The sequence below is a fragment of the Lycium ferocissimum genome, chromosome 2 (genome assembly GCF_029784015.1).
Source record: "Lycium ferocissimum isolate CSIRO_LF1 chromosome 2, AGI_CSIRO_Lferr_CH_V1, whole genome shotgun sequence".
Lineage (NCBI taxonomy): Eukaryota > Viridiplantae > Streptophyta > Magnoliopsida > Solanales > Solanaceae > Lycium > Lycium ferocissimum.
Genome location: NC_081343.1, coordinates 63,868,616 through 63,881,371, shown reverse-complemented (window position 1 = coordinate 63,881,371; position 12,756 = coordinate 63,868,616). Strand labels below are relative to the sequence as shown.

General features: G+C 32.9%; 1 protein-coding gene and 1 pseudogene across 1 annotated transcript; both read right to left on the bottom strand.

Moving 5' to 3' along the window:
- Nucleotides 1-39: 39 nt before the first annotated feature.
- Nucleotides 40-3,933, bottom strand: LOC132046742 (cytochrome c oxidase subunit 6a, mitochondrial). The gene is made up of 4 exons (XM_059437479.1): nucleotides 3,753-3,933; nucleotides 2,936-3,042; nucleotides 1,086-1,128; nucleotides 40-340 (listed from the first exon to the last, which is right to left on the bottom strand). Exons 1-4 carry the CDS (start codon nucleotides 3,862-3,864, stop codon nucleotides 306-308), a joined length of 297 nt encoding a protein of 98 aa, XP_059293462.1. The 5' UTR covers nucleotides 3,865-3,933; the 3' UTR covers nucleotides 40-305.
- A 6,273-nt stretch (nucleotides 3,934-10,206) lies between these two features.
- On the bottom strand, nucleotides 10,207-12,431 carry LOC132046741 (tubulin alpha-1 chain-like; annotated as a pseudogene).
- Between the last annotated feature and the right edge of the window lie 325 nt (nucleotides 12,432-12,756).

The following is a 12,756-nucleotide window of genomic DNA, read 5'->3' as shown; positions in this document are numbered from 1 at the left end:
AATCAAGTAGATGAAGCTCATGCATTAAGACATTCAGAATGAGGCATTTAAGAGCAACTATATTGAAAAGAATAACTGGAACGACTTAATCATCCCTCAATTCTTATTCTTTAGAAAGCACTTTGTAAGAACCCAAGAGTATACTGCAAAATACAGATACGCCAAAGTAAAGGCAGTGGTTTCTTATACCGAAAAGAACCAACAGAAGATATTCAATGAAAATTCAACAGCTTACACCACAGATGTGATGATACTCTAAATGGACAGGAATTATTTTGATGCCTTCACAGAGAAACCATGCAGTTTCAGTGGTGCTTGACCTCAAAAAGGCCATCTGGACCTGCATTCGCAAAAGGCAAGAGAAAATGTGGTATTAAGACATTGCGTGGCAACGTCGCAGATCTAAACGCAAGCACAAAATAAGCCAAACATGGAAGTTTCATCATCAGAAAGAAGTATATCCTAGAAGGCATACAACAACATGCTATGAGCCCTGAATTAACTATTAAAATAATAGAAATGCACGACGTCGTGTTTACATTGAAAACAAGTCCTGCAGCACAGGCACTCAAAGCTTTTGAATATTAACCAGCAAAACAACAGATATACAGCAGACATGACAATCCTGATTTCAACTTCTGATTTTATTTTCACAACAGATGAAACTAGAAGAGAAATTCTCACTCATTAAATTATCTGCCAAAGTTGCCAACAATATATAACTCTTTCATCAAACATCATCAATTCCAAATGGATTAGGGACAACAAGGGAGTAAATTGCATTTTCAGCATCAAGCCCCAGGGAGAAAAGGTATCATGCAAAACCAGCCCCACTACTATCAGGTAATCAATAAGGACAACCATCAGTAGAGCACTTCCAAGCCCTCCAATACCATTGAAGGTTTTTAACCCCAAATGGACAAATATGATCTACATCAGTAAAACCATTCTTATTAAACAAGTGCTGAACATTGGTAACGGCATTGCAACCATCAAAGGCAGATACAGTCACACCACCAAGTATGAATCCTAAACGTGAAATTATTGAGGGAAAAAAATCAGAAAATGATTTGTCACATAATTACCCCATGGAAACTCCTTGTTGCGAATATGCATGTATGGGTAAGCCTGCAAGCAGAAGAAGAAAGGACAAAATAATACTAGGTTACACAGAGTGATGGAAATAAACATATTACTGAATTGAATTCAAAAACATGTAACAGCAGAGGCCAATGATGAATGCGACTACTTGGGATCAATCTATGAGTTGGGCTGTTACAAATGCTAAAGGGAAGTTTCTTCATGCCAGCTCCTTTAAAATCATCTTGCTGAATGTGTGTACTCTATCTGGGTGGAAAGAAATGCCAAAATCTATGAAGGAAGGTCAACTGCCTATGATGCCATTGCTAAAGCCTAAAGGCATTGCTTACTCTTGCTATGTGAGGGCTGCACCAGTTATGCAGAAATACCTACTTAGATTCTCTTTCTGAGTTTGCTAGTGATTCAAGTTTCCTATAGTATTGCTTGGTTCTTTGTTCTGTTTGTACTTCCTGAGATAGCTTGCTAGCTATAGTTTTGATTTCTTCACTTGGTCGTTAATGAAAAAGTTGATTACCAAAAAAAACATGTAACAGCAAAAAAAAACAATGTTTCACGTTGTCATCTTGAAGTAAATAGATTGAGACACTTTATTCATGCATCTATCCTTTTAAAAAAACATCAATACATTCCCCCCTCCATGCAATCTCAAGTAAATAGCCAAAATACAATAACTAGGCATAACCCTCACTAGGATTAAGAATTAGATGTTGGCTTCTCAAAAGGAAACTTGCAGTAAATGTCTCTATACTACAACTAACTGTTCAAAACTCCATTCTTCAATTTAAATCTCTCAACCCGTTTTTAAAAAACTACTCTTTCCGGTCCCAATTATATGACAATTTCCATTTTGGAACATCACAAAAATGATTGAACCATTCATAATAATAGTCCTATACCTCTTCCACTGATTCAAGAATTCCAATTAATTTAACTAATCAAATTGAAACTTTGATACTCTCATGTCAATTTAACTTCTCAACTACAATTTAAATAGTTTATTCAACGACCACTTACATCAAATATAAGTCCATTATCACATAAAACAGGATTAGCGATTTACACTTTACCCTTTACATTGATAAATCAACAACAAATTAATGGAAATTTAACAACAACATTAAAGGAATCGTCTTCCCTTATTTTGTCTTTCTTAAGAAATGTATTCCTCCTCTTCTCCAACTGCCAACTTCCTTAGTGTTTCCTACCCCTTCCACCACCAATACATTGTTGTCCTTTATCCTCTATTCTTGATCGATATCTTGCTTCAATAGTCATTTTATCTACCTTCTTAAATTATTAAACTATCTCAAGCACGTACAAGGAATAACTGATATATTACATAATAGAGTGCACTCTTGTCATCTTATTCATAGTATTTCGTTTTCACAGAAACTAACCAGATTGTCCATTATGAAGTTATAAAAAAAAAGGTTCTGTCACAGCTCTCCTCTTTAAATTTGAATTTAATACGTTAAACACTTAAATGTCTCCCTGCAATAGGAACTGTTGGTAAAATTCCATCTGCTTGAACCTTTTCTATTGTTGCAGGCTCATCATGAATATGTGATATATTTCTATACATTGCACTTATTTACACTGTTTTTAGGCCATTAAGAGGACTGAAGGACCGAACAATTATTTCACTACTTGAAAAGGAACAAGTGAATATCCCTCTGAGTCTGATAGACAAAACCAATATGAATTTCTGAAATTAACCTAGCGTCTGCATCTAAAATGGAAAGATAGAGAACAGGAACATACTATTGAATACTTAAAAAAAAATTAAGATTCTTGAGGTCAAAGAAAGTAAAAGAAGTTGATAGAATAAGCTTACAGGAGGCTCGTCACTGTGAGGATGACCCTTGGAGAGATTAATCACCGCAAGAATAGTGCATCCAACTATTCCAGCGTAAGTAATTTTCTCCCACTTAGCTGCTTCCCCTGCCCAAAGAATATGAAGACACACATCCAGGTTAATCACTTTTAGCTAAATGAATCTACTATCCCTCAATAACAAACTAGCTAGGATCACTATTTGAAAGATGGAAATGTTGTTATGAATTTAGATGACATGCTAGACTGCTTAGGTTTCTAATGTAATCTAGCCTGCATTTTCTATGTACTTTCGCAGGATCATCTCGATACTGTATTTGAATAAGACCTTCCCTTATCAAGTTAATCACTTTAAGCAAAATGAATATACTATGCCTCAATTCCAAACTAGTTAAGATCGTTGTACAATTCTGATTAGGCCCATTCTATTCCAATTACTTGTCTTCATTACGAAATGTAAGTCTTAAGTCAATTTCACTTCAATCACAATACAGAATATGTAAATACAACATACAGCGAATAAATATCCGTGAGGAACTTGAAAATTGTCGCTTCTAACAATCAGCATACTATGTCTCAATTCCAAACTAGTTAGGATCACTTTACCAAATCTTATATCAATTCCGCTCCAACAACTTGTCTTTTTTAACGAAATGTAAGTCTTTTAAGCACAACATAAGATCCAAACAAGCGAATAAATATCGGGCCGTGAAGAAAATTAAAACTTGGTCCATCAGCAACTAAAATCGCATTAACAAAAAAAGACAAGTGTAGATCGGACACAATGCAAATAGAGAATGAATTTAAGTTATACATACGGGCCTCTTCATGAACAGATGAGTGAGAAGCGAAAGTCCTCTTAGAAGCCGGCGTTACACGTGGCCCACGTAGGGCGTAGCGAACACTAGATCTGAACATCGCCGTCGCCATTTTAGGGATTATTATTTTTCTTCCTTCTCTCTGTGTTGTATATGTATACTACTTCCCCCTTCGCCCCCTGTTATTATTAAACAAACTCGCACGTGTAAACACTTCTTTAGGGCCGGGTTTTATGTACACCTCTTTGGACTGTTGACCAAGTTTAGGTCTCGTTTCTTTCACAATTCACTTCTTAAAAATTGACATCTGCAGAATTTAGTAGGCTTTTGGCCATAGAAATCAGATATTTTTTCACTTTATTTGGATTTTTTGAAGTTGGAATTGAAAATGAAGGTGTATTTGGTTAATAGTTTTGTAAAAAATATTTGGTTGTTTGAATGTGATAAAAGTGAAAACAGAGTTTTAGATATTTTTCAAATTTTGTCATTTTCATGGCCAAATGCTCATTTTCAAATAACGTGAAAAAATTCCGGAAAAAAAGTGAATAATTCTCGTGGACAAACGGGTTAACTTTATTTTTGATTTTTTGAAATAATAGCTGATTTTAATAATTTTCAAAAAGTTAATGTTTAATTTAAAATAACTCAAACAGATATACTTTGAAAATTCAAAAACAGTTTTGTAGCAAAACTTCAAACAAATAATAATGTTAGTTTTCTAGTATTGTTGTTGCTGTTTCTCTGATATAATACATTTATTTTATGGTACGTGTTGGGTGTGTGTGGCTCCTCGCCTATTTAAAAGTGATCTTGCACTTGTAAAGGGGTCTTGGACTCATTTACAAGTATTGTGTTCGATGAATAAGCAATTATTTTTGCAAATACAAGATAAAAGCATCTATTAAGCAAAGTTTGAATATATTTTTGTCTGCTAAACATATATAAAACAAATTTATGAAAAACAAAAGAAACATGAACATTTGTAAGAAGCTTTTGATTTGAAATTTTTGGATTCAATGCTCACGTTACGTTACATTTCACACAGAGAGATTACAAGAATATGAATTCCTAAACTATAGACATCTTTACCCCTTATTCTCAACATGACTTACTTTTTTAATGAAAAAGTAGCTTTTGTTTCTTTGATAACGAAACTTATTATGATAATTACTGCATTTTACTTGGAGAATCTGAAAGGTTGTTACTTATGCATCATTTGATAATTAAATTGTAATTTTCTAAACTAGCAAGAAAAACAAAACAAGAAACAAACTAATACCAATCATATATTTGAATTTTTTAAGAAAAAAATGTTTGCTTCCAGAGTTAAACAAGGACAATTTTAGATCAAATTCAAATTTTGTTTGATTTACAACATCTTATTTGTTCCATTCTTTGCACACAAACCTACATTACAAGTAAATTTTCATTTTGGTCAAGTAAAATTTTTTTATCAAACAAACATAAGTTAGAAGCTGTTTCATCTTATATAACTAGGAAAAGTAATTTTCAAAATAAGATATACTTATATTTTGTTTACTTGATTAAGAAATCTACCTCAACATAAGTTCGATTCAATTTTCACCTCTGCAAATAAATTATGAGTCCTGAAAATACAATAATATTAACAGTGTATTATGTATAGTTTCAATAAATTCAAGCACTCTTAAAGAAAATTAACTAATACACCAAGGTCACCAAACAAATTAGCGCAGTGCAGTAGATTAACCAGTTCAAAAAATGTCCAATGAGCTGGTAAAGCTATTGGATGAGTAACTTCTATCAGCTAAGCAGTAGCTTCATGAAACAACCTTGTGTGTTATATTAATCCTAGATTTCGTAGAGAGATACTGCTTGACAAATCTCGCCCTACTTAGAAAATTCATTTGGTAAAATTGGTTTTTTCTTCATCAATTCACATTGTTCACTCAATAAAATGACTCAACAGGTCTACCAATCTGGAACAAACACAAAGCATTATTAAAAATTAAAGATAAAACATATTAAATTTCAAGGCATTGCGTTAGCGCAAAAGAGTTTATTTTATTAAATTTGCAAGAAGGGCAAAGAACAAACATAAAAACTCCATAAATGTTTTTTCTCACGACTTACAACAATTTACTTAATGACAACAACATAATTGATCAAATTAAAAACAAGATAGTTGCATTGGTAAATTCACTTGCAAACACTAACTTCAACTTCAAGAACTCCGATTAACGTTGCCATATTAATCAATGCGTTGCAGAACTCTCTCCTTCATCTGGCTCAGGAACAACATTCAAATCAGATTTAAATCGCTCGGCCAACACACAATTTTTTGCATCTTTTTTAATTTCGTCCAATCGTAGCTTAAGTGCCATCAACTGCTCCAACCTGTGTTTCTCAGGCGGAATCTCTACACCAGGGTGCAAGATCCTATACCTCATTTTTCGCCTTTTTTCTAGCTCATTCAGTATTTGTAATTCTTCATGGAGATCTTCAAATGCGTGAAAGACATTTGATTTTCCCACGTTAGCTTGATCACTAATTTGGAGATTATCTCGTTTCCATTCTAGAAACTTATTTGTTTATTTTTCTATGCTAGTGGAGCCATGGTAATGTGCTTTTCCACTAGGTGAAAAGAGAAGAGCACCACCATCTACTCCGGTCATAGCTGAAAGCTCATCTACGTTCTTGAACAAGCTCATTTTTCTTTTTGAAAAGGTGACAATGCGTGCTTTTTTTAAACCCAACTAACTTCATTTCGATCTTTTGTCTGCCCCTATTAATCTTCCTTTCCATTGCAAAATGTAAATACTTAGAGAAGAAAGATTAAGGAGATGTTTTGGCTGAACAAGCCTGAGTAATTTGAGAGGAACACCGATGTTATTTATAATTGGTGTGTGACTCTGTTGTCATGCATATTGTCATGTTAATTAATGTATTCATATCATGCTAACTATTACGAGATTATCACGAATTCCAATAAAATTGCTTTAGATATTTATTATATTTGAATTAAATTAAAAGACAAAGAAAAAATAATAACACATTTAAATTAATTTACGAACATATATTTAATGTTAATTCTATACTATGGATAAAAAGGAAATAAATTTTTAAAAAATCTCTACAACTCTAGTTCAATAAAACCTTATAAGATAATTTTATGCCTCTAATTAGTTATATTTATTGTTACTTTTTAATCTTGCTTTGCTTTATTAAAGTTGTTGAACTAATTACTTCCTCTTTTTTGACAACACTAGTTTCTCGGCACGTGCGTTGCACGTGTATGTCGAATTGTGTAGTACATGATGTAATTAAATTACATCAGTATTAGAACAAAGGTTTCATAAATAATTATATACGAAGTAACAAATAACATGTTTTTTGAATGATCAATTTCAATCATCTTACTGTAACTTGTATGTCGAGGCCAAAATAATTATATATTATCTGAACCTACAAAGATGAACAATTAAAATTTAAATCTGGGAAGAAATTAGTGTTTTTTTAGTAACATTGTTTTCTACTTCGGTCACATGCTCAATCAACTGAATTGATATCACCTTTTTCACTTGGTTAAAATTAAGTTTTTTGTTTACCACTATATGTTGTCGTATATATTCTTAATATTGCTGATAATGAATCTAAATGCAACAAACCAATGTTCGAACAATAATAATTACTTTAATATATCAAATATGCAACTTGACTTTTTTCCTGTTTTTAGATATTTCAACAATATATTTTAAATGTGAATACGAGCAATATAGACTATGATAATGAAACCTTCATGTTTTAAAATTTCTGCATTATTTTTAAGCAACTATAGCCTAAGAGCAATGATAAACGTGTTTCAATTATTATTTAAAAAAACACATAAAAGAATAAGGTCAAGAGTAGTAAATCTACTTTGATCACAGGAATTACAACAAAAATGTAATAATGGTTAACAACTAATTTGGTTAAGTTTACTTAATATTTTGTGTATGTGTTTATCATACTTTGCCATGTTTAATTTTCCTACGTTAGATGTAACATGTCTTTATCTTTCAGATGTTGTGTACAAATTTTTCTCGATCTATACAAATAAAATGACGTGATCAATTCAAATTAAATTAAAGGACCGCTCAACCTTACAATAGGAAAAATCATACTCAAAATGCTTAACAACTTGAATTTGTTGAAAAATTGAAGATGAGTGTTATATTTGTTTGTTGAAAAAACAACACATAAGAAAACAGCATCAAGAGTAGAAAATTTACTTGGAGCACGGGTTCAGTTGTCGTAAACACAAAAAAACAATACTTCATATTTTTTGGCGGTATTGAGAATCCCTAATCAAAAGTCGGACACCGTTTCATTTTGTAGATGAAGAGGGCGGGATAGAACTTTTATTTCACTGATGGACTGCTACATAAATTATTTAAATACATATGATTTTTCACTAAAGCCAACAATTGAATAAATTTCAAAGAGATATTTAGTTACTTATAGAAGACACAATCTATTAGAAAAGACACTTCAAATCAAATGAACTATTAATTTGAATTATAAAATAAAATTTAAATTAATTAAATACAAATTCTTCAGTATACATAAAAATGAATGTGAATATTTAATATCAAAATAACTGTGAATATGATTTACGGATTGTCTACAACTTTTCCCTATTAATCTAATGTTTTTATAAAATAATATATGTTTTCTTAAAAAATTTAAGTAAATACTACAAAAAAGTAACATGAGAAAAATATTTATATATATATTTTCTTTATGAATAAAATACCTAGAACCTTGCAAATAATGCAATTTGTTTGGGAGTCTTTCTGTGAAAATACGTCGTCTTTTCTTCTCTTAATTTTCTCCTCCAATTGACGTTTAATCCATCTACTCAGGAGTAATAATGATCAATATAAAAGGCCGGGACAAATCTGAATGTGGCTCATCTAAGTTTTTACAATGCCCAAAATAAGGAGTAGGTCTATGAATAAATTGGATCATTTATATAATTAGTGAAAAGTCAGTTTTTTTCACTCAAAACATTCCAACCAACAATTGCAACGGTTAGAAACCAAATGAGGAATCCGTTAGTTACATTAAATTACACCCCCTCAAGTAAATTTGATATTTTTATTTATTTTTAATCAATAAAGATATTGAAGTTAATAGGAAGGGTATTTTAGTAATTTAACTTTTTAGTTAAGAGTTTCATGCTTTTGATATAGTATAGATAGATATAGATATTGATCACTTTCAGTGTTATTTTCAAGATTTTCGCTTTTGGGTCATATAGATATATTTATGCTCAATAACACTAAATTCACATTATATATATACAATATATATAATATTGCATTCTTAAATAAATTAAATACTTCTATAAAAGAAATTACATTTACTAAATTTAGTAGTATCCTGAAATTACAATTTTTTGGATTTAAATGAACAGTCACTCGTGTAAATAAATGATTAAATAAATAAAATGAAAATGCATAAAAATGCCCCTACCATAATTTTATGAGGAATTAGGATTCTGTTGAAGTTTGAACCCCTTCACGCAAGGCAGCTCCGCCTTGTTTGAAACAATTCTATATTAATATATTTAAACTATGAGAAATCCATAGCTCCTATTTAAAGAAATACTAATGTTCCAATAGTTTGCTAAAGTCCTACTATATTAAGAAATTCTAGCCAAGAAATCTTTTCACAAACTCGAGTTAGTCAATTATAGAGCAGGAATTACCATACCAATGATCCAATAGTAACTTAAGAGGGACACGATCTTCCTTGTTTTATAATGTATAGTACGCTTTCATCTAGCTTCTTAATGCTCTCACTATTGTTTATTCATGCAAGTACCTTTGATTATCCAACTCCTTATGATTGTTTTCTTCTGTTGATTGCTATGTAATGTTTTCCATATTATGTGTTATGTCCTCTTTAATTATGTATTTTCTTTGTTTAACGGCTTTGATGTGCGATGTTTGAGCCGAGGTCTTTCGGAAACAACCTCTTTATCACAACGAGGTAGGGATAAAGTTTGGGTATACTGTACCTTTCTCAGATCCCACTTGTGGAATTACACTTCCAGATGTTGTTATTGTTGTTGTTGCTCGGACTATTTCACTTGCATCAATGTTATATAATGTACAACTTATATAATATTAATTGAATTTAATATTTTGTCACAACTAAAACAAGGACAGCATGGTTACAAATTACAAGAGACAATTGATAAGGGTCATGACTGAGTAAAAAATTAGGAACTTAACTCGAAAGGCCAAATCAAGCACAAACCCACAAAAGTTAGGCAAATAAAAAAATTGATAACCAGTGACTTGGATAAGGATTGAATACTTTTCTCTTTTTCTTAAAAAAATTTCAATCCGCAAATATCCTCAGATATTATTCATTTTTATTTTCGGTAATGAGATTATTCATTTTGTTTCAAGGCCCAACCGGAAAAAATATTAAATTTGATGAATATTTATTCTATACGATTTCATCTTTATCACACTTTTTGTCTTACAAAAAAATTCATATAATATTATCCAATGAAAAATTGTATATTTATCACATAACCAAATTAAGCAGTGGTACATGTATATAGTGGAGATCTCTTTTTACAAATATTGTATCAGTACTAAATAAACATCTATTGAAATCAAGAAAAGGTGATAAAAAAACATCTAATGATCCATCACACTCCCACTCATTAGTATTCTTCTCCTTCACTACCCTCTTCACCCTGCCCATATTCAGCACCAACCTCCTCATAATCTTTCTCAAGTGCAGCTAAATCCTCACGGGCTTCAGAAAATTCACCTTCCTCCATGCCTTCACCAACATACCAATGAACAAAGGCTCTTTTCGCATACATTAGATCAAATTTGTGGTCAATCCTGGAGAAAACCTCAGCAACACTAGTAGAATTGGATATCATACACACTGCTCTTTGTACCCTGGCCAAATCGCCTCCTGGAACAACAGTTGGAGTCTGGTAATTGATACCACATTTAAAGCCTGTTGGACACCAATCAACAAATTGAATGCTACGCTTGGTTTTGATAATGGATACAGCAGCATTCACGTCCTTGGGCACCACATCTCCTCGATACATTAGGCAGCACGCCATGTACTTGCCACGGCGAGGATCACACTTGGCCATCATAGAAGCTGGTTCAAAAGCAGTAGTGGTGATTTCTGCCACAGAATGTTGTTCGTGGTGAGCCTTCTCAGCTGATATAACTGGGGCATAAGACGAAAGCATGAAGTGGATCCTTGGGTATGGGACCAGGTTAGTCTGAAATTCATTCACATCAACATTCAAGGCTCCATCAAACCTCAGAGAAGCAGTCAGAGATGAGATCACCTAATTAAAATTTAGAAAGCTCATTACATTGATAACAGAAACAAAATCATACAAGGGTGTAACGGTCCAAGTTGTAAATGTGCTGATACCTGTGACACCAATCGGTTCAAGTTGGTGTAGGTGGGGCGTTCAATGTCAAGGGAGCGGCGACAGATGTCATAAATTGCTTCATTATCAAGCAAGACAGCAACATCTATTGTGTTCCAGGAAGGAGTGGGTTGACAGCACACTATTGTATGGCTCCACAACAGAGGTTGAAACCTGAGGAGAGGGTACACAGTGAACCCAAGCTTGGATTTTTTACCATAGTCCACTGACAAACGTTCTAACAGAAGTGAACCTAAGCCAGAACCAGTGCCTCCACCAACGGCATTAAAAACCAAAAAGCCCTGCAGACCAGTGCAGTTGTCTGCGAGCTTTCTGACCCGATCAACAAAGATCAACTATCTCCCTTCCAACTAGTAAAGAAAAAGCTCAACAATTAAAAGTTATATCACAAATTCAAAATAAGGCACAATTGAACTAGGTGCAGAATGTGTACTTGTATAATGGCCTCGTGCGAAGTTGTTTGCAGCATCTTCTTTGCCACTGATCAATTGTTCAGGGTGAAATAGCTGGCGATATGCTCCAGTTCTCACTTCATCAATAACAGTGGGCTCAAGATCAACAAAAACAGCACGAGGAACGTGCTTCCCTGATCCGGTTTCGCTGAAAAATGTATTGAAGGCATCATCACCTCCTCCTAAAGTCTTGTCACCTGGCATCTGGCCGTCCGGCTATCAAAGACACAAATAATTCAGAAAATATTAGAGAATGAGGAAAGAATAGTTGACAATATCATTCACACATTGCTTAAGAGATAGGAAAATACATCAATTGCTTAGTTCCAAACTTCCAGTTGACATTGGGAACAAATATTTCATCATGTATACTTGGTTAATTGGCTAAGGAAAATGTGGCACATCCTATGAAGATAAATTTTGCATGCAGTGGTTCAAAACCAATCATTAGCGAAATAATCATCTGTTTCTACCATTTTGGGATTTGTTAACGGAAACTATTGCATAAATTTCTTATATAAAACATTTTCCTCTGCACCAAATGAAAGATCTACAAATAAATATCATTCGGAAAAGCAGAAAAGAAAAGAAAAAAAAGACCTGAATGCCATGTTCGAGGCAATAAAGTTCCCAGCAAGCATTGCCAACCTGAATACCGGCCTGGCCAATGTGAATGGAAATGCCTCCCTCATCTCTCTTTTTGTTTTTAATGATATATTTTGCAGAATGAGCGAGCAAGAGGATCAACGAAGAAGGTCTTTATGAAGACCTCTCACAATCTCCCGAATTTGAATGCACTTTCTGCTCTTCTCCTCCCCTTGTTCACTGATTCTACGGGGACATCATAAATAAATGGAGGGACAGTGGCTAATGCTGGTTTAAACATGGACACACACACCATAGGTTTTTTTTTTTTAATACGAGGGAATATTTCTTTGTATGTTGAAACAAATTCGTGCCCATCATTTTTATTTATTTCCATCAACAGATATTTCGTTCTTTCAATTAAAGAATATATAACTTAATACATCTTAAAACCATGATATTATCATTTCGTTTTCACTCTTTTCTCCTTCCTCTTCCG